The sequence below is a fragment of the Platalea leucorodia genome, assembly GCF_965183815.1.
Source record: "Platalea leucorodia genome assembly, chromosome: 7".
In the NCBI taxonomy this organism is placed as follows: Eukaryota; Metazoa; Chordata; class Aves; order Pelecaniformes; family Threskiornithidae; genus Platalea; species Platalea leucorodia.
Genome location: NC_138829.1, coordinates 56,985,622 through 57,012,917, shown reverse-complemented (window position 1 = coordinate 57,012,917; position 27,296 = coordinate 56,985,622). Strand labels below are relative to the sequence as shown.

General features: G+C 42.3%; 1 protein-coding gene across 1 annotated transcript; it reads right to left on the bottom strand.

The window, feature by feature from the left end:
• Positions 1 to 1,591: 1,591 nt before the first annotated feature.
• IGSF22 (immunoglobulin superfamily member 22) lies at positions 1,592 to 22,334 on the bottom strand (the record flags this gene model as incomplete). Its single annotated transcript, XM_082317298.1, is given in 34 exon segments — positions 1,592 to 1,704; positions 1,887 to 2,076; positions 4,320 to 4,325; positions 4,329 to 4,439; positions 6,620 to 6,698; positions 6,803 to 6,887; positions 8,184 to 8,211; positions 8,215 to 8,254; positions 8,256 to 8,359; positions 8,363 to 8,469; positions 10,372 to 10,391; positions 10,393 to 10,455; positions 10,457 to 10,496; positions 10,673 to 10,725; positions 11,601 to 11,766; positions 12,718 to 12,823; positions 12,827 to 12,898; positions 12,900 to 12,993; positions 12,995 to 13,005; positions 13,009 to 13,061; positions 13,294 to 13,403; positions 13,405 to 13,509; positions 13,511 to 13,577; positions 17,562 to 17,628; positions 17,632 to 17,741; positions 18,136 to 18,232; positions 18,236 to 18,283; positions 18,285 to 18,324; positions 18,326 to 18,338; positions 19,530 to 19,646; positions 19,929 to 20,009; positions 21,895 to 21,969; positions 21,972 to 22,019; positions 22,292 to 22,334. Coding segments are annotated over 34 exon segments (2,562 nt in total).
• Positions 22,335 to 27,296: the final 4,962 nt, after the last annotated feature.

Here is a 27,296-nt window from a genome sequence, read left to right as displayed (position 1 = left end):
AGGAGCCTGAGGAGGCCTCAGAAATAGGCTCCGATTAAGTAATCTGAACATAAATTAGTACCTCACTCACACAGTGCTTTTGCTGGCCTTGTTCCTTAGCCAGCTCTGCTTGTAAACAGCCTGCTTTGAATAACTTTGAAGAGGTATGTTCCTATTGTAACAGTCCTCACCTCAACAAGCTCTGTGTGGGAAGGCAGAAGGTAAGTCCTCCCCAGCAATCAGATCTCTGAGAGGACAGAAAGCTGTTCTTGTGCCACTCAGGCCTGCCTGCCCTCCCTGAACATAGGTGAGCAGCGCTGCCAAGGCTCCTCGTGCATCAGCCTGCCTGGCAGTGGTGCCAGGCCAGGGAAAGCTCCCACTGATTTTAGGGATTAGGAAACTGTCCTCCAGCTGTGGCTTGAAACTGCGGCTTCAGAGAGGAGTGTATCAGGGAGTGCGGGAAGTGGGAGACCCAGTAACACCAGGAATCCTTAAAAAACAGTAAAGAACTGCTTTCAGTCTTTTAGGTGGGCAGTGGCTGGTTTCAGTGAAAGAAGCGTTGCGTGTATCCTACACACACAGACAGATGAGTTTGCTTGAAAATCAGAGCAGGAAACCCGGCACGCACATCCTTTCCCTCCACGGACCCACACTGAGCTACTTCTGCATTAGCAGAGAGAACCAAACCCTGGGAGGGGCTCAGCAGGCTGTCCAGAAGCAGTGATCACAGACAAAAATAACCTTAAAAGATCTTTCCAAATATAGTCCCTCATTATTGGTGCTGTATCAGTTTCATTTCAAGCTGTGCCTGGGAGTGTCTCTTCTCTTGTTCCCTTTAAGAGAACACCAACAGGTCCTGAGGCACCAGGGCCTTTCCCTAGCAAGGCAGAATGGGGGAAACATACTTCAGTGTCATGACAGACAAAAAGGATGGAGAATTCTTGCTCTCAAATGTTTAACCTTGAAGGCTCCCTAGTAAATCAATCATAAGCAGGGTGAGCTTACCAAGGGCTGACGAAACTCAAAGGACACAGCTGTTTCAAGGCACTGCTGTACACATTGTAAGACCACTCTGCAAGCTTTAAGTTTGGGCATGGTGACGTGGGAAAACTATGTGTGGGTCACTGTTAGTAAATCGTCACCCCATGCACCTGGAAGTGTTCAGTCTCACAGGAGCAATTTGAGCGAGCTGGAACCAAGCTGTGTGTTACAACCTGATTTAAAACTTCACTGGGTGCTTCCAGCATGGAAAAAAACAGAGAAGCGAGAGGGGAATATGAAATGTCTGATGTTCTTCCTTTTTGTGTCTTGGAAATTTTTACTAGCTTTCATACAATGTTGGCAAAATCCTGCCATTTCACAAAGGAAGAGAACAGATTTACCCAGTGTAGTGTCTGTGATATCTAAAAAAAAGGCACAAAGCTGTTGTCAGAATGCATCACTTGATGGCTTGGAGGTGCTAAGTATGCCACAGGTGCAGGGCAAGCCTGGGTAGGGACTGAGAAATGGCCATACTTGCTTTTGAGCCATCTAGGGAATTCATGAGACCTGTGAGCCAAAATATACCATTTTAATACTGCCTTCAAGCAACTGAAGACAAATCTCAGTGACTTCAGAGGAAGACAATGTCAGAGTTAGGCTGTTTTTTGGATATGAAGGTAAGTTCTTGCAATGTGGCCCTTGCAGCTTCAGCTGCAGTACCTATAGACTGAGCAATCTCTTCCTCTGTGGGCAAGGATGAGAGCCAAACTGGCCCAGAGAAGCATGATCCAGTGCCAGTCCCAGTAAGTGCACTTGCCCTGGAAAATGGCAGGGTGTAAACTATACTCAGAGACATAAAATCTGTGGTTACTCAACCTGGCGGGAATCACCCCCAACAAATCACAGTGGCTGCAAACCTGACTTACCACAGATGATCAGCTTGCAGGTGCAAGTTGTAGGGATCATAAGCAGACGGATGCTACTTGCTGAGTTGAACCACAACTTAGACTTGGATGTGATGCTGACGTTGCCCGTGTACAGGGTCACTGTTGGGTGGGGGTTGCTGATGAAAGCACAGTTCATGGTGCAGTTGTTGCCATGACTCATGCTGTGGTTCTTCAGTGGGGCCGTAAAACAGGAAGCTCAGTTCTTCCTGGGATACCGTCTTGAAGTCAAAACACTCTGCTGAGGACAGAGTCACTATAGGCTGCCTCACACTGCACTGTCTCTTGCACACGCAAACATGGAAACACAGAGCCAGCACCATCAAGACAGAGAGTCTTCTCCTGCATGAGTACAAATCCAAAGAGCTTGGGTATGACATTTCATGACCTGGGCCTTCTTTCCCACCAGGGAAAACTCAGGGAGGAGGAGGAATGAACAATACCCGCAGTACACTCAGCATCTGACCAGCATACCTATCTCAACATGTAAACAAATACAAACTGAAAAGCAAGACAGGAAGGAATCAGAAATCTCATTCTCCCATTAATCTGCTATGCAACTGTAAGCAAGCAATTAATTTCTTTGTTTCTTGGTCTGTAAATAAAGTGTCAGGTTTTTGCTCCATGGGAATATATCGATGCCTTCTCTCACTAATGCCATTAAATTGTAAAGTGCTTTTGGATATTTGGCTCCCAAGGCACTTTAGAAATGCATGATTAAATTACACCCAATTATAAACCAAAGCAGGTGATCTTGTAAAGGAAGGGATTTTGCTCTGCTGGTGTTGCTCTGAGACATTAATAGTCTACAGTCTGCTCTGGGGGAATCAAGGGGAACTGCACGTGCAATTTAATTTCCAGTGTCCACTGAAAATCTTCCATTTTCAGCCTGTATTTAAACACAATTCTTGAAGTCTTTATTATCTCCTTTTGCATTGGCAGGGGTCCCATCAGATAAATCCCCTGGATGCTAAATGTAGCACTGTATAGCAAAATTCTCTTATGAGACCTCATTCTCAGAAAACAGCTTATCTCCTCCTTATCCTTCAGAGTTTTTCTACCATCTCTCAGCTTTGTGCAAATAAACCTTGTGACTTGCCATTTATAATGAAGAATGGGAAATCGGTTCATATCTGCTTGTGCCCTGCTGTCCTGCCTGAAGACAGGTCGGCTGTTATCAAAGGAATGTTCAAGGGAATGCACTGCAAGGCACAACCAACCTAGCTTTCCTCCATTCACTACTCTTCTATACTCGCCTACATACACAGAAGTTACTGAAGTTATTTCAGACTCTATAAAATCCAGGCCTAGAGTACTTCCATACAAGAACACGACTGCAGCCACATAACTGTGCTCTTTCTCAGCTGCAAATGTAGCTATGGTCTAGTTACGCCAATCAAGGAAGGCTGATTGTTAAATACAAATACACAATTTGACACCTGATTACTCATTTTAGTGTACTACTTATTCTGTTATTACTACTTATTCTGCTCATTACTTTTAATGGGATTAGAAGACTTGTAGCAGCATGTGGATAGGCTAAAGAAGAAATATATGCATAGTCTGGTAATATATATCAATATAAAATTTGTTTTGTATTACTATATATATACACTATATATACAACAGGCATAGGCCAAGCAAAAAAAAATTGGCTTGGATCTCACTATTCAGAGTAGCTGCATTCTGCTTTGCCTGACTGGGCAGAAGGATCACTTACCATTTTGATTTGATGAGCTGGGCATGTTCAGTTTTGTTTGAGAGTACTGCTAATGAGACAACCTTATTAGTGATTAGGCCTGAGCAGGGAGCAACTGAACAAAGGAGAAGGTGTTTACCTGACAAGTGGCCTCTGAGTATTTAATTTAATGTGCTTTTAGGGACTTCTTATAGCTTCTGGCCCAGAAAGACTGTCACAGAGTCTCCTACATGTGACAGATTTATTTGCTTTTCATTTAGGAAACAAATCCCAGTCAGACTGGAAATATGCTAGGAGACAAATGACTTGTAATGCCAGTCTTCTGTTATATCACCCTCCCTGCGCATGGATGGCCCCTACGGTCTTGAATTTTAATTCAAACAGCATCTGTATGAACTGCTATGTAATGTGCTACACATACACGTTGTAAAAGCAAGCCTGGTCCTGAGAGATTGCCAACAAATGGATGGGATAGGACAGGAGGTATTCCTGTGTTTATTCCCCAGGCGGGGACCTGAGGTGCAGAATAGGTTAGTTAGTATACCCACGGCCACAGAGGGAGCCTGAGCTTAGTCCAGAGTCTTATGCACAAGAGTACCCGTCTTCCTCCAGTGCTGTCATGAATTTTTATGCTTACCTCTGTCTTTGGAGATGTACCACTGTTCCTGTGAATCCAGAGGGTCAGTGACCCCAGTGTCACTGCAGACAATGACTCAGAAGAATTATTTCCTCCCTGGGAGCAGGCCTGTGACAGTGTACGTGTTGCTGTAGACCTTTTCTGCGGCTGTGAACCACGTGGCCGTACTGACATCACATTTCAGGACACCATGATCAGTCTGCTAGTCGTCTTCTACATCTGAGCTATGATTTAGGGTCACAGTGTTTGGAACTTCTTCAACCAGCTGCAGATTAGAGGGTGGTCAGGGGAAATCTAAGAATTAATGAGCACATTTAAGTACTGGTTTCTTCTGTTTGGGACCCTCCCTCTGTCTTTTCTAGGGCAAAAATTTTTCACTTCAGCTCCTCCCATCCAAAGTCCCTGTGTGTCTAGGAAAGTACTTCTTTCCTTGATTTTTTCTACCCTGAGCAACCTGAGGACCAATTTGCCCTGTGCATGTAATTCCCTTCTGATGTAAAAATAAGGCTGTTGTTTGTTAGTTTTAAAAAGCACTCTCTGAAGAGATGGCAAGTACAAAACACACTGCAAAGGTCCCTAACCCCCAGCAGATCCTTAGAGTAATAGGAGTCTCTCTAAGGAGCAAACCAGCCTGCCTCCACTTGGCTGTCATAGACCCACTTGCAATGGAAATGGTGTCACCAGACTGCTGAGGGGACAGACACTGTTGTGTTAGTGCTGTTATGGGGATTTGCCCAAACAAATAATGGCATGAAAAACAAGGCAGCATTTGGGGATGTCTGGAGCAATAACTGCTTCACCCTTTCCCTCCACGTTGGACAGAGTGAGCGAAGCCCCAGCAGTACCTTCCTTGTCCCTCAGCTCTGAACCATGCTGCTCCCCTGCTTGGCTCAGCTAACTGGCTCTGGCTCTGAGCTAGTGTGAAGGTGGGACTTGAGAAACACAGTGACAAGAGGTAGGAAAATCCTTTCTGACCAGGGAGTCTTTCTCCCCTTGAGTGGAAACAACATTTTGGATTGCTCCTGTGGCATTTTTTGGGTAAGGTGTGTGTATGATTGGGATTTTTTTTTTTTTTCCCAAGAAAAAAACCACCTTCCCAACTCTAGAATTGATGCAAAAATTGTGTGACATTTCTGTCAGCAGAGGAATACCTCCTGTCGATACCCGGAGGTGGCCAAGATGCTGAAGTTTGCTCTATACTGTACCTGCAACTTGCATTTGAATGTTGTAAAGGGCTTCTCCAAAACTATTCTTGAGGATAATCTGGTACAGGTCAGAAACAAATCTCTTGGTGCTGTGGATAAGGACTGGCAATGGTTCTTGTCCTCCCTCTTGTTGATATGCCTTCTTTTTGCCACATCACTGGTGGCGGTGGGGAGCCCTGGCCAAGACAAACGTGCAGCTATAACGTTCTGCTTCCTGACTTGAGTGGCAACAGAAACAAACCATGTCTTTGAGCACAAAAGGGATATCTGTGTCTACAGGAGCCACTTGTACACGATCAGCCTGACAGCAAAATGTTTCAAGGACAACAATCCTAGAGATTTCTTCAAGCTGTAAAGGCAATGGCAGGCTTTGTCCCCAGCAAAGTGCGTAGACCTGGCTTGGCTTGGGAGACGCCACATAAAGCTTATGCTACAGTTCATTAGTTTGATCATCTTGAAAGCTGAGGGAAAACAGCTGGTGTGATACAGATAAACTTGTACAATTTAGACTGAGAGATACATTTTTACACTGGGGCTGATTCTGCAAGGTACTGTAAAGCCTCAGCGCGTGCAGTAGTCTAGACTTAAAAAAAAAGGAAAGCACAGAAATTGCCCTTACCCTCTACAAAAATGAGTTCAACATCCATGTTAACAGAAATTGTACCTCAGAAAGGACAGTGTTGGGACTTCAAGCATTGCCTTTACAACCTGATCGCTCCCCTAGGTCACTCAAGGTTTAATCAGGAACAAGTTCACTTCAGTTAGCATGAACTGTAGTTGCATGCTCGAAAAATTCTGCTTCTTGTGATGAATCAGAGAGCTTCCCTCATGTTTTATGGTTTGCTGAACACTGTTGCTCCAGCTGCAGAAGGTTGGATTGTGCAGCTGACAAACTTGCGTGCACAGAAGTCCCTCTACCCTTACCACCACAGGGAGGCTTATGAAAAGACTAGCCATAAAAATAGTGAGCAGTTACGCAGGACTTCATGAACCTAAAGCACTGCATGAGTTTTCTCCAACAGTCAACTTCTTTTAAACCAAAGTGACAGCTCGTGTGATAAAGGCCAAAGGACAACTACAGCCTCCAGAGCCCCGCAGCTGTATTTCACCAGATGCCCAAGAAAACTCTAATTGCAGGATTTCTCCTCTGACAGGACACAACACAGAATCTCACAGGGAAAGATGTATGAATGCATGGTGCTGTCCCAGCACAAACCACCATGGGGCTCTTCAGCCTCACAGTCAGATCAAACCTGGGGCAGGGAGGATGAAAGAAAAACAGAGAGAGAAATTAAAAAATTAAAAGAGTGAGAGATTGCACAGAAAAGTAAAGCCATTCTTCAGTCTGTTGAGTCACGCCTGGAAGAAGAAACCTTTGAACTGTTTCAGCAGAAGGCAGTTAGTGTAAGGGCTGCAATGTTGCCAGGCTCTTTTCCTAATACCTGTACCACCAGAAGAGAAACATTAATGCCTCAGCAATCAACAGCTTAGTGATGAGCACCTGTTCAGGACAATTTCAGGTGAGGCAGGTGGAACAGGAGCATTTAAAAACAGTTCATGTAAAAAGTGAACGAGAACAAAGGAAAAGAAGAGGCAGCTTTAATGCCTCATTAGATCATTTTACTGTCCACCTTCTGCCACAAACAATTTTGTATAATGTTTGTTTCTTATAGGACTTGTCATACTCTTCAGTACAGTATTGCCATTCCACACCAGACAAGTTTGTCTGGAGCCAGCAATCTCTCTGGGATTTTTTGGTGTTTCTGTATTTGGAAACGTGGTAACAAAGCCGTGCTGCATGGACTGGTTGTGTAGTTCCAAAGTGGAGACTGAGAAGAGAAACGACTATTTTTTGTATCGGTCACCTGGATGTTGCCTTCTGAGACATCCTCAGCCAAGCCTGAATGTCCTTCTACTCTACAGGAATCAGTGTTATATAACACGACTCATGAATCACGCGTCTTTTCTTGCTGGCGTTGCTGCTACTGAGGGCAGTCAGCACCATGCTTTGTTATCTGGGAGTATCTTAAGACATAAAAAGTCTGAATTTCCTAATTAATAATTAAGCAATCATAAGTTCTAAACAATAAAGATTTAAATACTTTGCTACCTCAAATAGTAAGCTATCTAGGGATTTCATGGCAGGTCATGATACCTTCATTCTCAAGACATAATTAGTGTCTTTGAAGCATGACTTCTGATAATACTATTCCAACTTTAGCATGCTGGCACCTGACTGTTCACCCCATTCAAACCGAGTGCCTGAAAGAATTATAATCCTGTCTCAGTACCACCGTATTTACAACAAATTGGAATTTCAAACACGATGGTTTATTTGCTGTAGTACCTACTCCTAACCCATACTCAGACTACAGTATCCATGACAGGAATCAGAATATCTTCCAACAGTGACCTCTGTAATCACATGTGAGATGTGATGTCAGAGGTCAGATAGTGGAAGAAACAACTGCCATTATACCTAACATACTCATTCAGGGGACAGCAAGAAGGATAGCAGAACGATTTTAATTTGGCTCAAGGACTTCACAGCTTGTGCTGTTCATCTCCTCTCGGCACCTCTGAAAACTCAGCAAAAAGAAGCAGAGCTGTGATGCTAAATATTCCTTTGTGCAAGATGAATCTGATAACCCTCTACAAAATTAGGTATATTTTAAAAACACAGGAAAGTAACGGCTGATAGATGGGAGTTCCAGCTGGACAGATACTGCAGGTCTTACCTGAAGGTGGCATTGCTACAATTCCTTCCTATAACTCCACTGCTTCTCTCACACCAGCTTCATTCACAGCTCAGGTTCAGAAGTAGTACTTGTCTCTTCTGCAAGCCTCCCACAGTGTAAGTGGTACTAGAGATAGGGATCTTGCTGCATTTTGTCCATTTCTTGGTGTCCTCAGCTCACATCTCTAGAATGTATCCTGACAGCACATCTCCCTGGTCTGGCTCCTGCCAGGCTAAGGAAATGCTGGAGTTGGAAAGATCCGGCACCTTCAGCAGTCCTAGAGGCTCTGTGACAGCAGAAGAGCTGTGACACACTACTGTACTTGCAGGCCTATGCTTGCATATGTGAATACAAAGCTGTTCCTATTTCAAGATGCTGAACCTGCAAGGTTTTAGGGTAAAAGGAGCCTTAGTAAACACAGCAAATTCTGTCCAACAAAACAATACTGTTTCTAAAATGGCACATACACGTAGACCCGCTCCAAGGTTGGCCATTTAAGAAAAATCCTCACAACATTTGACATGGGATCATCTGAATTCAGCTTGGAAAGGGCACCTTCTGTGAGCACTTGACCACCACTCATTCTCCACATGTGTTTGGGAGAGGTGTCTAGCATTAAAGGTTTGCTTCTGTCTATTCCTAGCTGACCAGTGAGCTCTGCAGTACATTTCCTATAATCTGTCTTGTACAGCTTTGAGTGCCTGGTGTCCCTTCTGGTTTAATAAATCCCTCTTACAGTCCTGTGTAAAGTGGACAGGTGCTATCTGGACTGCTTGGATTAGTGAATTTGCTTACTGGCTTGCAAGATCCTGTTCATGTTCTTCAAGTTTATTTGCCAAAGATTACAGCACCCCTAATTAGCGGTCATTTTTGAAAATACAGATCTTGCTTTTTGCTCTTTAGTCCACCTTGCAGCAGTCTAGTTAGATCTCCATAATATGTAAGAAGAGCAAAAGATGGGACATTAAAAAAATATCTGTATGTTTTTAATCAAATGAACAGGGAGTTGTGTATCCGAATCCATGTTCTGCTCTGAAAGCCTTAGCTAAAATGCAATGACCTCCCCCTGTCCTCCCCAACCCAAAAAAGTCAACAGTGCAGCATGCCATGACAAACTTGATGCTAAGGGCTTTTATACAGAACATTCATATGAGCACACAGGGTCATAAAGAATATGGTGCATATGGACAGTACATATTCTCCTAGGCCTAATGTGAAATAATGCAACTCTTCAAATAGGAGAAGAATCATAGCTTCAGGCTTTAAATTGTTTTTGTGTTGTCTCCTGATGTAAAGGAACCTGAATGCTTTCCCATCTGAGTAACTATTTAACCTCAAGGCTCTCATCTACTACATAGAATTCTGTCATTTTTTAGCTATACCGGCTTCCACACTTGGCCAGGTTTTTTTCTAAATTATGTGCACTTACTAAGGCCCACTCCTGTATCTATTACAAGATTCCATCAATAGTTTAAGCTATTTATTGATGGCCTCTGACAGCCTTTTGTTTTTAAAATGCTTTAGTTATAGGGTCATATAGAGTAAGAATTCTCTATAACTGGCACAAAATAAAGTTTGCCCGTTTCAGCATTTCTAAGGCTACTGTAATCCTTTGGAGTTTGTCTGTGATTTTGATCAGTCCAGAATTAGGCATAGATTCTTTATTACTAAAAATGCAATATTAAAATAAAAGAATGTAAGCAACTTCCATGAATTCTGCAAGAATTTTCTCTTCTTTTAAAAGGGTTGATGGGGGACTGATGAAAGGACCATAGCAACATGCATGAGAAATTATTTTCTTTGTCATACATTAGGGCCTTTGGCTACCTACACATTAAGCACTAAAGGTATCTACACCTTAGAGCACCTTTATCATGTTGATCTCTGCTGTTTGCATATAGTCAATTCCCTCCAGGTGGGAATCTCTTACTGTGTCCTTATCTTAACAGTTACACATTTTAAGTGAATAATATCACACTTTCAGGCACTTAGAATATAATTACATTTATAGCCAACAGTATTAAGGCCTTCCTTAATCTTTAGTTAAGCTGTAAACTCAATGCAGTCCCTTACATTGAGCCAGGCTGGAATTTGCCACGTTCCCTCAGCATTCAGTCATAAATGCATAGATCTGGTCATCACATATATGTTTAGGAAAACTAGATATTAAACAGTGAAAGAAACATACTGATGGGATCCTTTGCAACGAGAGGTTGAGGGCATGCTGAGAAGTCCAGGGCCTGCACGGTTCACAGCTATCACACGGAACTCATTCTGTATCGTCCAGAAAACGATCCACTTTGAATCTGGTACCTAGGGGCACACATGTTGCAATTGCACAACTCTCTAATCACCCATAAAAGTGTTCCCAAGTGGTCACTAATTCTTTTTTTTAAATTGCTTTTGGATTGAGATAAACCAAGAAGAAATTTCAGCTCCCAGACTGCTGGAGAACAATATAAATTTCAGGGGTTCAGGGAGGCCCTTACTACGTCTAACCTTCACTTCTCTAGTGGTCTTCTCTATTTTCATATCTCTCTCCCTAAGGAGAAGATGGAATTTTGATGCATATAATAAGAGGAAAAATGCATAATTTGCTTTCCATTAGATTATGGTCTTTAGCCTGGTATAAACATACATGCTGGGGAAAAATATCTTCATGTCTTGCTCCACTGACTTCAGTGGGATTGCCAATAGTGTAACAAACTCAATAGAGTGGCCAAGCCTTTCACAATCTAGCCTTCAAGCAAGGTTAAACCTCCATTCAATTTTGAAAAAAAACTCAGTAATTGAATAATTTGCCTTAAAAAGTGTTTCCATTATCTACCATGGTAATAATGGTGCTTTAAGGAGGATATTTTTGGATAGTGTGATGGATTGTAACTTAATTAATATGAAAGTCCAACATTTCGAATGAGACAGAGGAAAGAATCCAAGAAAGAACCAAAATATTAACAGAAAAGGAAAAGCAAAAGTCTCGTTAGTCAGATGCTGCTGCTGACAGGAACACTCCCATGTGTTATACAAGCTGTGCTAAGCATGGATCATATGGTTGCTATCTGATGGATACAACAAAATCAGTCACTTGTTTAATTCAGTTCTGGTCTAAGTCAGGGAAAAGCAGTCAAATTTAGGTAGGGAGACATGTAAATATAAACGCTTGAAATTAGGCACCCAAATCCATAGGTGTGACTTTCAGAGGTGCTGAGTGTTCTGCCCTCTTATCGTTGGTTGTGGGTATCAAGCCATTTCTACCTGAGGGCTGAAAATCTTGCTTTGAACAGTGTATGTCAAAATGTGTATCTTGCTAGATGCCATGATGACATTTTCCTTGAATAATCAATACTCAGCTTTACATTCAAAGCTTATCTAACTTTCTTTTTGCCTACATAAAACAGATAATAATCTTGGTCTGACCTTGGACTGGCTCCTTGGTGTTCGAGACACAAAGATTGCTGCCTTTCTTCTATGACGTAACTTTGCACTGTGGAGCTTCCGTCTTGGGCTGGGAAGTTCCAGGTGATGGTGACATCTTCTTTCCTGACATCTAGAACTTGAGGCTGAGACACCTGTCTCAGAGGTTCTGCACAGAAGAAAATCAAATTAGCACAGTACAATCAGAATTCATTGACTCCAAATTTTGTGTATGTGCTCTGTGTGTGTGTATAAATACATACATATGTATGTACAACAAGAAGTCAAGGAGGGTAACTTGTATGTTAAGGTTTATTCATGGCCACAACCTTTTTCTAAAGACTCTTTCTTTGCAGTCTAATTCCCTTTGTCATTTCAAATGTTGAAACATTTCAATTCTTGCACTTATTCTGAAAATGAGCTCTTTCTGCAATGCATTACAGAGCGGCTCAGAAATGTCTTCCCTAATCCATAGGAAGTTTGGACAAAAATGCAAAGTTTTAGGTGAGAACTGATATATATTACTTTATTTTGGTAATTTTCTTTCTGGAATGTTTCAATAGGCCAGACTCCTTGTTTGCACTGTATCTTCTGTGATACATTCTGGTCTTGGGGAAAGGGGACTGCAAATCCCCTTTCATCGAGGATTCCAGTCCATAAAGGAAAAATGGGAACAAGAAGTACCCAAACTGTAACTCCCAGAAGATAGTTCAGCAGTGCTTTGTAACCAAGTTAGTTTCTGGCTGACATATTTTCTTTTTTGGCTGCAAAACAAAATGTTTTTAAGCATTCCCTTTTAAATTATCTTCCCTCCTCCCCCACAATATTTTCCAGAGAAAGCCACTTTTCATTTCTGTCGTATCCCACTAAGCTTGCGTAACTGACACCAGAACAGTGTGTTAGTCAGTCCTCTCTTGTGGCCAGCCCATGTTGAGGGGTTTCTGAGTCCACAAACACTTGCAGTGAAAAGACGTGGGTATTTGTTTGATCCTGGCTATCAGCCTACGCACAAAGCAGCTTCTAAGCTCTGTCCCTGGAACTTGTCCCCTGAAGCCCAGGGGACAGTGTTCTTTTGCAGACTGGCAAGGAGGAAGCGGATAAAAACAATGGGAAGCGAGACTGTGAAACCACATTAAAAACAGCTGGCTAATAGGCTCTCCAGCAAAAATGTCTTTTGTTTCCAGGGGCTTGATGAGGCCTTCAGAGTTGATGGCACATATTCTGAATTAGTAGGCTTTCCCTTCCTCCACCTTCTCTGTAGCAAACGTGGTGTCGTTGCTCTCCACCACCCCTACTTTGATTCACAACTTTTTCTCCAGCCATCCTCCTCTTGATGACGAAGTGACTCACCTGCTTTCCTCCATTGCCTTTGGGTGCTTTCCATCTCATTTTGTATTTTCCTCATGTGTTACAGGAACTCTGCTTTCCCCTGTGGGGGTTTTAGTTTGTCTGCAGTGTTAGCAGCTGACCAGAGTGACAGAGGGCTACTATTCAGATGGTCATATCCTGTCACAGTATAAATCAATGTAAATTACAGCAAAACTAAACTCTCTTGAATCACTTGATTTGATAACTCAGAGTCTGCCCCACTGCAAGATTTTTAAAAAGAAAGTCTGAATTTTGGTGTCTGTAACCCAACATATCTACCAGTGACTGTCCTGCTATCCTGCTACAAAATGATTAATTTAGGACCTACTAACAAAGTTGAGGTAAGGATTGTCAGGAGCCAAGCCACAGTCATTTTTCAGATTCAGCATAATGGCTTCACTGTCTTCACTTACACAGGTTTTGATTGTGAGTAACGCAATCATTGGCTTTCTCCATCACCACTTTCTCTTCCTCTGTCACCTCAATACCATCTTTGAACCAGGTGACTTTGGGCATTGGCTTTGCCTTGAAAGGCACCTTGATGCTTGGTCTTCACAGTAAGGCTGTGTGCAGCAAAAAGCTTGAGTACAGATTCTTCAATAACAGGAGAATCTGGAAAGAAAAGACAACATCTGAAAGCTGCAGCTGCAAATATAGTTTGACATCTTTCCTGCATCTGCAAGTTCCCAGAAAAGGTGGTCCAAAGCTGGGCCCTTCATACACTCCATGTTTTTAATTTAAGAATCCTGTGTTTTGTGAAAGTCTTCGGGGACACTCAAAATCTTCAGCGTGTTTTGATTCAGTTAATTTAGTTCTGTTTCTTGTACGGGGAGCTGGCTGACCTCCTTTAGTTGTTCAGCTCAGCAGAAAAAGAGGGACCTCTGGGAAACAGCAAGCCCCAAAGCTCCTCACTTCCCTAGGGCCTGGAGATTTGATTCCAGGCAGTTTCTAAGTTTTGCAAGGCACAAGAAGCAGCCCTTTGTGCTGTTCTTCCCTCAGGCCACACTGGGATATCTATGATCATGATAAAGATAGTAGAATCAAAGTTAGGTACTGCTTGTAAAGAAAACTCTCCCTCATTTGTTACAGAGTAATATGGGAAAATGATAAGGATGTCCCACACACAATAAAGACAAATAACCAGGTTCCTAAATATATTTGGTGTTTTTCCTTTTATTTTTGTCACACGATGTGTAAGTTTAGAAATTACAATCTTCTGCTGAAAGTCATAAAAAGGCATTCAAAAATATTTTTGAATGAAGGAAAGTCAACACTCCCTATACCAAAGCTTTGCTGTGGATGTGTTTTTTACTGCAACACAGGTATGATAAATATTCGCTGCTACAGCCACAGCATCCTTACTGCTGCATTTGTCCCGCTGTCCGTGCAGCGGTATCTATCCAGCTTGCCTTGATTCAGCAGACAGAAAGAGGCTTATTTCCATTCTGCAGTCAAGTCTGAAAGTCCATCTGGCGCCATCTGGCTGCCAAGAGCTGAGTAATACGCATATTTATATATTTCTATATATAATTTCAGAAAAGGTGTTTTTCTTGTTGCTCATGACAACAACGTTGAAGTAAAGGCTCAGGCCAAAATTCTTGATCACCGATTTATAAACACAGAAACCTATGCTTAGTCACTTAAAATCAACCAGTACGACTGTTCAATTTTCTCCCTCAGGGAACAAAGAAGCAGAAAGAAGAGGTTTTGCTCATGCACATAAATAAGCCTGTAAAATGGTACAGGCCCAGGTAATGAGACCTGGTGAAGCACTGATTCTGCAAGTGTTTGTGTACACCTGGTAAAGAGCAGTAAGGAGATGGGGTGGCTACCTCCAATGGCAACTGTTGCTCTACTCTCTGCCCCCTGGCCTTTGAACATTTACCTCCCTTCACGCTCCTCTCCCATTCTGTCAATGATGAATTTGTGGATGGCTCCCTGCTTCACTATCCAGATCTTTTTCATGGGCGTAATGTGACATGAAGATTGAGGCACTAAACAACCCACATTGCAACAAACACCATCTCCAGCCCTGGCCCTGAATCCTCTGATCAGAGTTCTGATCCTGCTCTAAGATGACTAAAATGCTCTGTGATCTATGGACAAAACAAATTCAGTGTTACATGGACAGAGTGATCTGTGCATTTGCATAGATGAGCCACATGGCATGTAATGAAGTGTGTGCATTAGCATGCAAAGGATACATTTACTGATTACTCTGAAAATCTGAGACTGGGAGAGGGAGAAGGGTGGGTGGTGAGAAGACAACCTTGTGGGAAAGAATGCGAGTCTACAGGCTGAGAAAATGGGTTAGCAAATGTGAAAGCATCTTTACAGGAGACTGGGAAGGAAAATTTTGAAAAAGCCAAGATTCAAAGCCAAAACTTAGTAAGACTGAGGCTGTAGTAGACTGGGAAAGATTAGATCTGTTCTTGTCTGATCTGTCCATCTGTTCGTCCTTAGCCAAAAGCCCTTTATCAAACAAGGCCAAATCCCACAGTAGCTATTTGGAGAAAACTTTCCACGAGCGTTTTGCAGCCTTTCATTACACTGACAATACCATGGGCATTTTACCTATTTGCCGTCATTAAGCCATATTCCTTCCAGCTTTGTGCCACTCAGGACAACACAGAGCTTGGCAGGATCCCCATTAAAGCACAAACGTCACACCCATGCTCTTCATGGTTGCAAATGTCTCTGGAAGAAATCCTGGTGGAAGCACGTGAACAGAAAAACTGCGCAGAATGATTGTTGACTGAGCACCTCAAACACCAAGGAGGTATTTAATGGCAGGGAGACCTCGTAACAAAATGGATAGGCCCTCAGGATGAAAGTCGTTTAGTGAATTGGACATCATGGGAAGAAAGGGGGATGGAGAAAGGCTGTTCCTAAGCAGTTTTTGCCCTTCTTTATGGGTGTTCAGTGGAGGGAATGTAGCTATAGGAACCCAAAAGCTGAAGCAGAACACAGCCTCTTAGCACTGGTCCAGACCCTTAGCTGTTCCAGAGTTGCTCTCAAACCAGCCAAACACTTCCTCTATTGCCTACATAATATTTGTATCTGAACCTGAACTCCACGTGGGGAAAGATGAATCTGTAACTAAGGCACCAGCCTGCAATTCCAGTGTGCACAGGAGTCAGAGGCAACTCAGCCATGACTTTCCAGGTTACCTGTGCCACAGAAGCGGTTTTTGTCCCAGAGGAGTGGTCAGAGAAGGCCCCTGCCCCACACTATCCCCTCAGGCCACCATCGCCATGGCCCACAGAGGGCACTCGCATACCAGGCCTGGTACCCATCCTCCAGGAGCCAGGGCTTCCTTGCCCACCTCCAGCCACACTCAACCCTCGCCACAGACTCCTTGCCAGGCTGCTCACCTGGACAGTCCAGGGCTGGGGATGCCATTGGGAAACCGCTCCCTTCTGGCCTGTTTTGGGAAAACAAAATGAGAAATACATGGCCAAAATGCAACTAATAGAGTTCCACCCAAGTCCATACACCAGGACAGGATTTGTGGGGCATGATCTGACACAGAAAACACAGGACTATTAGGAAGAGACCAGCCTCACAGAGACATCTGTCAGGGATGGGCACTAGGGCAGGTCAGTCTTCCATGTGAGAAAATCTGCTTGACCTCACAGCCGAGCTTCTTTTGGCCCCTGAAGTTTCCTTCATAGCATCCTACCAACTGAATAGTCAGATATTCAGTTGTTCCCGAACCTGTGAAGGATACACTAATATACTTTTATCCTCCTTCCATTCCGTTCATTTTAAAACGGTCTTAAAATGCTGCACTTTTCATGGAAAGCACCTGGGCATAGTTCAAAGCTGGTCCGTATCTAACAGAAGTAATCTCAAATACTAACAGCCACTAAAATCCACACCCTAACTTTGAAATTCTTCTCCAGCCTATGCTGAGGGCATGAAGCTAAGCTTTCCAACTTTTTTTCCCCGCTCTTAACAGCCTTGTGTCTTTCTATAAATATCATAGACTTAAGTTTACAGCATCAGTGATGGTACTGCAAAATTAATTCACCAAACAAATGTGATATTAAATATTTACCAGCCTCATGTTGTGCTGCTGGTCCTCAGCAGACTGCAGTCAAATGTCCCATGAGTCACTTTAAAGAATCAAGATAAGAATTTGTTAGGACAACCCTGATTAAAATAAAAAACACAGTACACTTTACTAGGCTGGTTTAGGTGACATGTGCAAGGACTTAAATGGAAGATTTACTGCTTTGTGCTTCTACTGCTTTCTACAGCAAAGGGAAGTCCTTAATTTTTATCTGCATGCTACCAAGAGGGGGCACAGACTAACGGCTTATTCCACGTTAAACAACAAATAGACTGCAGAGCAGCATTATCTCACATCAGTTTCCTAGCTGTTATAGCAAAGCAGCACTGCTCTTCCGCAGAGTTCACTGAAGAACACTGTAAAGACTACTATTCCTTCTCCTCTTCCTCTCTCGAGCCATTCACGCTTACCTTCCACGGTTACACTGGCACTGCTGTACTGCTCATTAGCATCACTGTCTTGCACAGCCTTACGATCTCTGTGCCATCTCCTGAGTCACTCAGCTCAGCAGCATTAATTGATAAGCTCTGCTCTCTTCCCTTCATGCTTCATGATGTACTGAGGAGACCTCTCAGTCACTCGTCTATTCTACATCCCCTTCAGGGTGACACCTTCAGAAGTCAGCACACACTCCAGGCAGGCTTTTCCCTTCTTTTTCACTTGGGTGTTCTTGGGATTGCTGACGAACTGAATTGGAATCCCTGGGGAAGGGGTTGGCAAGAAAAAATGGCACATACCAGCAAGCACCTTGGAAATAAGAACAGGTGGCTTTGTCTTTGCAGGATTTGACATGGGCTCCTGTGCAGGAGAGATTCCAGGCTTGGGACTTAAATTCCAGTGTGAAAATGAGGTCTTGATGCTCCTCTGCTTGCCTGTCCACAGACTAGCTTTATGAGGCTGTGGCTTCCATTCTTTTCAGCCCAAGCTCTGGGGCTTTGTGTTTTAGCTTTATGGATTTTGCAGCTCAAACCCTGCTATCTTGTGTTTGATCCACCCACTGCCCAAAGACGCTTACTTTGCATTACTTATGATCAATGAAGAGTGGAGTGTTCTGCACTAGATCTCCAGTCTCAACACTGAGTTCTTTGAAGTCACTGGACAGAACACCCTCAGTTTTCATAGTGTGGGCCAATCCATCATCAGATGTGATGATTTCGTACTTATCCCACTTCAACTCTTTCCCATTGAACTTCTAGGTGAAGTTTTGCACTTTCTTTGGCAGGCAGATTTCAAAAACTGCTGTCTTGTCTTTCAGTCACTTTCGTTGGTTTCAGTTCTGTCAGGAGTTAGGGGCTCACCTGTTAAATACCAAAAAGACAAATATTCACTCTGTTACGCTTAATTCCTGATCTCAGATTTCCTACACTAAATAGCTAGACTTCAGTGAAGTAATTTTGATTTCTTTCTTGAGTGGTAGCAGACAGACCAATTCATTCCTTCAACTTCAGTGGAAATTAAGCTAACTACAGTTGATAATGTTCAGTAAAAGTTGCATTTAATCCTACAAAGCTGATTACCAACAGAAACACTGCTTTTCTGTTCAGTTCTTCTGTCTTAGCTCTGCTTTTTTTTCCTCTCCTTTACTGTAGGTCATTGTAAAGTAAATGGCTTCAGGCAACTGCAGATGACATCTAAAAGCATACCTGGAACCATTTGGCAATCTGAAGGAGGACTGACATATTCCTGCATTATCTGTCAAGAGTGCTGCAGTGCCTGGCACAGGATCACTATTTGGCTTAAATAAGGTAATCTACCGCACTACCAAATAGCCTGTGCCCAAGCCCTACTAAGGGCTTTATCAAAAAGATCAGTATTATACTTAAAGAATGGTACTTATGGCAAAGCTTATCTTTAAGAGATGGTCCTACTGCAATAAAAGGTAAGGCAGGTGGGCAGCATCACTTTTACTTAGCATTGATTTAAAGCAAGTTTGCTTTATATAAGGTGGTTGGTTTTCCTTCAAACAGCAGGCACACATTTGGCTGGTTGTAGGAAGCATATGCAGATGAAAAAAGATTGTTGTCATTGTGCCCAGGCCCATTCACTCACTCCCAAGTCCTGTAACATTGTTTGAGCAAAGTTCACTTCCACTAAAAGGACAGTGCCAAGGTGCATTTTGCATTCCCATCTTTTCCACTAAAACTGGTCCAAATTCAGTAGTGACTCACACCATTGCCACACTGACGTCAGTGGGGAATTTGGCTTATTATGTGTAATAACTAGGCTTCAAACTGAAATCTGCTATCTCATGAAAGGTGTTTTCACATGGGCGCTCTGGTAATTGTGGGTTGGTTTATGACTTGTACAACGTTAGATTTCTGTTTGAGCCTAAAAAGACCAGTGAATCATGAATGTTGCAAAGACATATAAGGAAAGAAAGTAGGCTTTTCATAGTTTGGCCCATCAATTTTGACCCTCAAATTTTTGTCTGCAGATGTTGACATTGTACACAGAACCTCATGTATCCAAGAACAAAGATTACCTATCACTCAGCATAACAGAGAGTTTCTTGTCAGCCACATTCTTGTAGGTGCCTAGGTCTTTCCCATTCACATTGGTGATGCACAGCATGTATTTCATACCCATATGCTTCATATCATTTTTTTCTCAGGAAATACAGGGAACAAAAAGGCTTTTCCCCATAATAAGGACAATGTTTGCACCTTTGAAAATATGTTCTTTTTGTGCAGTGGACACAGAGGGGAAGACACATAGTGCTCAGTTTAAAGTCAGCAGGGGATAGATTCTTGCATCCTGCTTCACCCCACTCTACTTAAAGCAAATTTGCCCTGCAAAGACTCTCCATTTTGTCTATCTTAAAAATTCTTCCAAGCCTAGTTGTTAATAACTGGTCTAATCACTAATCAAGCCAGACCTCTAGAGCTTACCTTTAGTCATGATCAAGGATACTGTGTAGATAGCATCGGTGTGGGTATCGGACACTATACACTTGTAGTTATCTGTATCGTCTCAGAAGAAGCATTCAGATTGGAAAAAAAAAACAGAAAACAGAGAAAGTAGTGTAAGTAAAAGCTCCACATAGTTTGGGGCGGTGGGGGGCAGATATGGCAAATGCATTAGTGAATTCCTCCTTTTATTTGTGTTTAAATCAGGATTTTTTTCATCATGAACAGAATTGACCTGTTGAAAATCCAGAATCTTTGAGGGCAGAAATTTTGAGGCCAAATCCAATGCTCCCTCCTCCCTAAAGATCCCTCACATCCTTCCCAAAGCCCCAGAAACAGACTGAAGTCTTCCCTCTGACAGAGATGTATTTTGGATCAGGTCCATTCTTGGCCTAAGACAGCAAAATGAAGCCACATTCTTCTGAGAGACATCCTTTTATTCTGGTGCTCTGCACTGAAAGTGAATATCACCCCTGAACTTCATAAGCAATAGAGACCAGAGGAGGGTGAATGGAAACTGTTGGGACTTAAGACTCTGGAGTAGTGTAGGAAAAGAAAGAGAGTTTGACCCGCCCTGACTGGCAGACTTGTAAACAAAGGACTGCCTGAGAGAAAAGGTGAATTAGAGTGAACTAAGAATTAAGGAGAGAGGAGAGAAAGAGACAGAGCAAGGAAAGGAAGAAAAAGAACAGAAGGAGGGCAGAACTTTTGCAGCCATGGGACATTTCAAATTAAAAAGGGCTGAACTGGGACATATGTCTTAAATATTACGAATTATTAAGAGTTAGCATTGGTTTTGCCTGAACAGCACACAAGAGGCATTAGGGCCTCACTATGCTAAACACAAAACCAAGTAACAGAAATAATGGTTCCTGCTCTGATGCTCTTTTTCTGTTGATCGGAAACACTGCCCTATAGACACACAACACTATTTGAAAGTAGTAGTATTGCAGTAGGCTGACTGCTAATGGGGACACTTTTATTGCTGCTGAGGAATAATATAGTGCCTAACTATTTCTTTTTTACAGTTTTTACTGTGGAAATAAAAAAAATAATCGGCCAATGGTAAGAAAAAAAGGTGTGTTACCTTAGCACATACTTCTTAAAAATACTGTCAAAAACATTCTGGATCCTTCTTCTGTTGGTACCCACTCTCTCTTTTCCATGTTGCATTAGGCTTTGGTTTTCTTTTAACTTTAGGTCAGAATATTGTTTTGTCTCCTAAAATTCCAGAAGAAACGTTGGAATTAATGAATGAATGAGTAAAATCAAACAGGGGCCTGTTACGCACTTTCCCCGTTTGGGTTTATTTTAAATGCATGTTTTCTTTTCCTGTCTGCTTTATGGAGGAGATTAGATTAACCTTGCTTTACTTTGCTTACTGTACTTATTACAACTTTACATCCATCACAGATACCACTCTGGGAATGAAATTTGTTCATTAGCAGTGGTCTGCACACTGACAGGAATGATTTGTGATTTTTTTTTTTGTGATATATAATACAGACTCATATGATCTTTCTGTCACTTTAGACAGTCACTGATCTGTCATATGGGAGAGATTATACATGATGGAAAGGCTTATTTACTTATGCATTAAAGGTCACATTCTTCCAGCCCCAGCCAAATCATTCGATCATGAGTTTTGCATAAAGAAGAACTGCTGTATTTAAATCAGTAAGGACAGGTTTCCAGCAGCTAAAACGAATAGCAGCTTTCCTACTGATTTTGACTGATCCATGACAAATCTCCAAAAACAGTGAGGATGGGCAGAGGGAACTCCAGTTTACACCTGGTTTTGTTTACCACTCTTCCACTTGTAGAAGATGATGGACCATATTTACTGCATGAGGTGGGTGAATATACTTAAGAGCACCTGAAAATGCAGTCAGTTGTTGGCATGTACTAGGTAAAGAACTGTCTTTCACCAGAAACTGTTGTTACTCACCCTCGGGTGTTGCCAGTGGACAAGGCTTTTCCACAAATTCAGGAATGCTTTCTCCAGCAAGGATCTCAAAGCTCTCGCCATACTAAAAGACTCCAGTAAGGCAGAAGACTTCCTGGAAACAACTTCTTCAGTTGGGGGGGAAAATATGTTAATCAAGCAGAACAGGGAAGTACTGTTTGAAGGATTTATTTACCAGGAGTGGGAAAGGGTGGACTGTCTTTCTTTCCAGTCTTTCTGTGGGATTTTGGCCAAATAATTTGCTCTCTCTGTACCTGTGTTGTCATCTACACAATGGGAAAACTGGGCTGCCTTGCTGCACAGGGGTGCTGCAAGATGCTTAGATGTCATTCAAGAAAGGTATCAAAACTGAATGTACAGAAGGCCCATTAGGACTTACTCTGTTCTGCACAAGCTGTACTAAGCTCCCGAGTGCTGCTCATGCCCTCTGTTTAGACAAATGCCCATAGTTTAAGACAAATCCTCCTCCTTTAAACTTCATTCATTTCAGGAGGCTTGAGAGAGCTGCGTTTTTCTATCAGAATGAACCCATTTAGTTTGTTTTTGTAAGAACTAGTTCTTCAGTTCAGGTAAAACTCTATTTTTATCCCAGCCAGACTGACCAGTAAGGAGCTGGCCCTTAATACTCATTTCTAACAGCTCCATGCGAACACCTCACTGGAACTGAGATGTTTTTCTGTGGTTAATCGCAAAAGGTCTCAGTTTTACACCAGGAAAATCAACAGAAACTCTACTACCAGCTTGGATTATTCTGGCTTATTCATTTAGACTATTTCATTGCACTTTTCCTTAATCAAAGACCTCCCCAGCTCTCCTAAGTGTATCACACACAGTGGGATATGTGAATGCTACAAGGATCCATGCACACTTTGCTCTTGGTGGATGTCGCTGGGAACTGTGTCATTGTCCTCACTGCAGTGTCAAGGCAGAACCAGTAAGGAGATTGCTTTAAGCCAAGATAACCAAAGCAAGATAAAATGTTTCTAATCAAAGGCAATGGCTGATGCAGGGGCAATACCTGTAGTCTTGCAATAGCAGGTAGACCACGTGCTGGCCTTTGAGAAGAACAAAAATACTCACTTCCCCCTCACCAGAAGGCAAATCCCACTGCACCGATGCAGCCCACCTTTTGTCAGCTGGTGTGCATCACCTAGGGAGGCCATGTGACCATACGATGGGAGGAAATTCTGTCACCATATAGCCTGTTTCCAGTGGGGACTCTGCTGCCTATGGCTATGCCAAGACTGGTCCCAGTATGGAAGGCAGTTTGGAGAAAAGGGACTATTCAATTCTAGTCCTTGAGGGATCAGTACTAGTCATCTAGAAATTGTAGCTCCCTAGTTTTAAAAAGTGTTCCTTGGCAAGACAGATACAGTAAGGAATGGTATGACACAGTTGTGTGCTGCTGAAGGATCTTGGGTCAGAAAGAAATCAACCCAAAGCACAAGCCTTTCCAAGAGTTGAGGGCACAAATGATAAAGCTATAATTATGCACTGCAACCTAGAAGATACAGTCCACAGGGAAGACAGTGTTAAGATCATATGACCCCGAGACCTTGCTTTGTTGCCAGCAGAAATTATAGCTATGCCAAAAGTGCTCTGTTTTGGGCATCCTCCCAAGGAGATCCTTTTCCTTATCAGAATATATATACCTTGGTCTCCTTGATGAGCTCGCCTTTGTCTCCAGCCTGCCTGCACAAGACATGTTCTCCAACTCCTTATGCACAGAAGACAAGTGAAGAGTCTCTATTCTAGACTATATATCTCCATATACTGTCTAAAATTATACAGGGATATCATGCATCTCTAGACTCTGTTTTGTCTTTCCTCCTCTGCTCAGAAATTTTCTCTCAGAGACACAATTTTTAAAGTCTTTCCTACAAACCAAGAAGCCAAGAGAAAGAGATCACTTTTGCTTTTGCCTGGTCTGCCCAAAGGTGTTTCCCCCCCCCCCACATTTACCACCTTCTCTCACTGTTCTGTTCTCACCCTTTCACTCTTGCATACCAATAGTCATTGGTGTTGGTGACAGCAATGACTGGGGCTGGTTTAGAAGAGACAAGATGTTACTCCCAAACACCCTAGAAAAGGTGCTAAAATGCCAAGTGCTAAAATGAGAAGGCATATAGTATGCTGCTTTACTCACCTGCTCCACTGCAAAACTCTCTGCATACCTTTGGATTTATTTGGATTTTCAAATTCTGCAAAGCTCACAGTGACACAGCTTAAAAGCCAAGCCACCATTTTAACAGTTCCTTCTTTCACCTTAAAAATGGAATTCCCTTTACTTGTATTTCTTTTACGTCATCAAAATTTTCATCCTTAGCCACAGATTTACTGAACATGAAAATGTTACAAGTTAAGATCCAGTAGCTTGTGCCAGCTAAGGAGCAAAAATGGTTGGTAAGAAACAGATTTTTTCTAAACTGCTGGGCTATTACCTTTTGTTATCCTTCAGTCAGGAAAGCAAGCACTCTGTTAGAAAAATTGCCCTTAATAGTAAGTGATGAGCTTTTAGAAGCCTTGTCAGATTACAAGATTTCCTGGAACCGACTTCCAGAGCCCAAAAGGTTGCACTTGAAGGATGTGACATTGTCTGCTACTGCCCATCACCATGATTCAACTTGCCCATACCTTGACTGTGGGCATGAAAGAAAATAAAATGATAATGCAGACAACCCTCTGTGCTTAGGAACACAGATACACCATGAATCAACCCAGAGGTACTCTGCAGAGAGATTAACTTCACTCATCACATATAGTGTGGCTATCACGCTGTATTTACTATGGCTGCTATTAACAGAATCAGCGCACATTTACAAGGCAAACCAGATCTCAAGAAAAGACTTGTCAGTACCACTGAAGTACACGCAACAAGGTCTTGGTGCAAGCAAGTGGTAATTTTAGTTTCAGTTACAGAAGACAGAGTTGGACAAGTTTGACTAATTCTTTTGTAGGTAACTGAGTCTTCCCTTACACCATACTTTTCACAGCTCTTTTACTCCAGGTTTTAAGTGTCTCAAGGAGTTATACTTCAGAGTGGTACTTCACAAAGTTCCTTTTGTGGAAAGGGAAGGAAAGGAAAAGCAAAGCAGATACAAGACTAAAGCTATTGATCTCACACAGCCAATTTCCATCCTGCCTGCCCACAGCCACAGAATACAAAGTCTTAGGACATTCTTGAGAATATATGTTTATGTATATTTTACCTTTTTTTCCCCAGCTGCTAAGGTCCTGATCATTCCTACTAAAGAGACAGGAGCTTTCAAGACCATTACTGACCCTTTTGTGTCCTTCAGCTCACATGAAGTCCTGTAGATTGTTGCATTTCTAGGAAGGTGCCTGGGTCCCTTTACACTGGACAAATATGGCTTTGAGTAGTTCAAAATTTAAATACATACTGGCCTCTTGTGGGCTATGTTGTTACATCCTTTACACTGGCTTCAGCAGTTTCTCATTCCTGGAATAACAGGACGATAAAACTTCAAGTATGAGGCTAAAAGGAGTAAACCTTCTGTAGGCCAAAAGGATATATTTTTATTTAAAAATAAATATTATCTCCCCAATCCCAGGTTTTCTTATGATTGACTGTTAGTTACACCATTTCAAAACTTTGATCAAAGGCAGACTATTAAACAATATATCAGTCTTGTTTTTCATATTAAAAACAAAATACATGGGTCCAGGTTTCAAACAGTTAAACATTCAACAAATTCTGCTTTGGTGTTTAAGTCACCCCCCAGTGCTCCTTTCATACCTCAGTGAAATGGCCAGGCTTTGGCTTTATTTTTAAGTTATGCAGGCAGCAGTTTCCACCATTTCCAAGTCCAGCCAGTTCACTCGGTTACACAAACAGGGACTAGGCTCTTTAAAAAATCAGTTTACAACTTTAGATTATAAAGGTCATTCTTTAATCAGTTCTCTTCTACTCCTTAGTAAGTCTGAGATTCTGTCACCCTTCTTCATATGGAGAAGGACTTCATTCCCAATGAGTAAGGTACTTCTCAAGAAGAGAATGAATTACAGGTCGCAGCTTGTGTATTTAGCTCTCTTTTTACTTTACTAGTGTTAACCGCAGCAGTGCTGAAATAGTGCAGGTACAAGAGACCATTTTACATGTATATGGGTCTATCCATTCTGAAGGACACCAACTACATACCTTGCCTGCAACAAAGGCTGAACTAGTGGCAATAACCTGCTTCTCTTAGCTGACTGCATTTGATTTCTCCTTGGAACAGACCGCTGCTATCTATTCTGTATTCATGTTAAATTCAAATGAAAAGGGAGTCTAGTGCAGGAGGCACCTAGCTTATCCTTCGCAAAACACACAAACTTAGAAAACCAAAGAACATCAAAATCTAGCCAACTTCCAGAGGCTGACAGGAATAATTCTAGGGGTAAACTCTGGAAAAAGCAATGGCAACCCTCCCCTCCCCCCCGGAATATACCACCTTTCCTGATGATTTTAAGATGATTTCTGCTAGTCTAGGAATGAAAGAGGAAGGTAAAAGATTTAACAAAAATAAAGAAAAAACTGTGCAGAGGTTGAAACATTGTCAACTTTTCCAGTGAGCAAAAAAAACCATATACAGACAGCCAAAATAAACACATGCTGTAGTTTACAGGCTAAAGAAGGATTCCAGTGAGACAGAGGCTCTGTGCTCCCTTCTCTAGAAGTTAATGTGCTTATTAGCACAGATGCATTTATCAAGTCAGAAGTGCATGGAAATGGGATTGGTCATGCTGTAAAGTGGATAAGGTACTATTTATTGCTTGTCTAGTAAATCTATCAAGGAACCAACCTTCACTTACCTCTTCAGTATTCTAATTCAGGAACAAAAGCCCAATTTAGATACCGAGAAACCTGGTATCTGTGCTGGAAGTCACATTTTCCCCAACAAAAACAAAACACTGCCAACCCAATCCAATTCCTCCCACCTATCCAAACTGACTCAAAAACCAGGCAGTCCCTTTCCATGTTCATTTCACAGTGCTCATGAATCCTCCCTCATGCTTCTGTTTTTACACCAGCTACTGCGGCACATTGAGTAGGCATGTGCGTATGCATGCACACTGCTGTGGGGGAAAATCAATGCATATGAACAAGAAGATCTTTCAGTTTGGATCATTAAGTCTGGCCACACTGCCAGACATAGGCCTCAAAAAGGGGAGGAGTGACTCTGAATGATCTCTTCATTACCCTGATCTTTGTGATGCCTGAGTGTTGGATCTTCGTATTCCTCACAACTGCCTAAAGACCAAGAAGACAACAGTGGATGTAGTGAAACCAATCACATGTGGTTTTCCTTCTTCTGAGACAAAAGGAGTCAAAGGTAATTTACAAGAGAAGATTTCTGTTCTGTTGTGCCTTATTAGTTTTGACT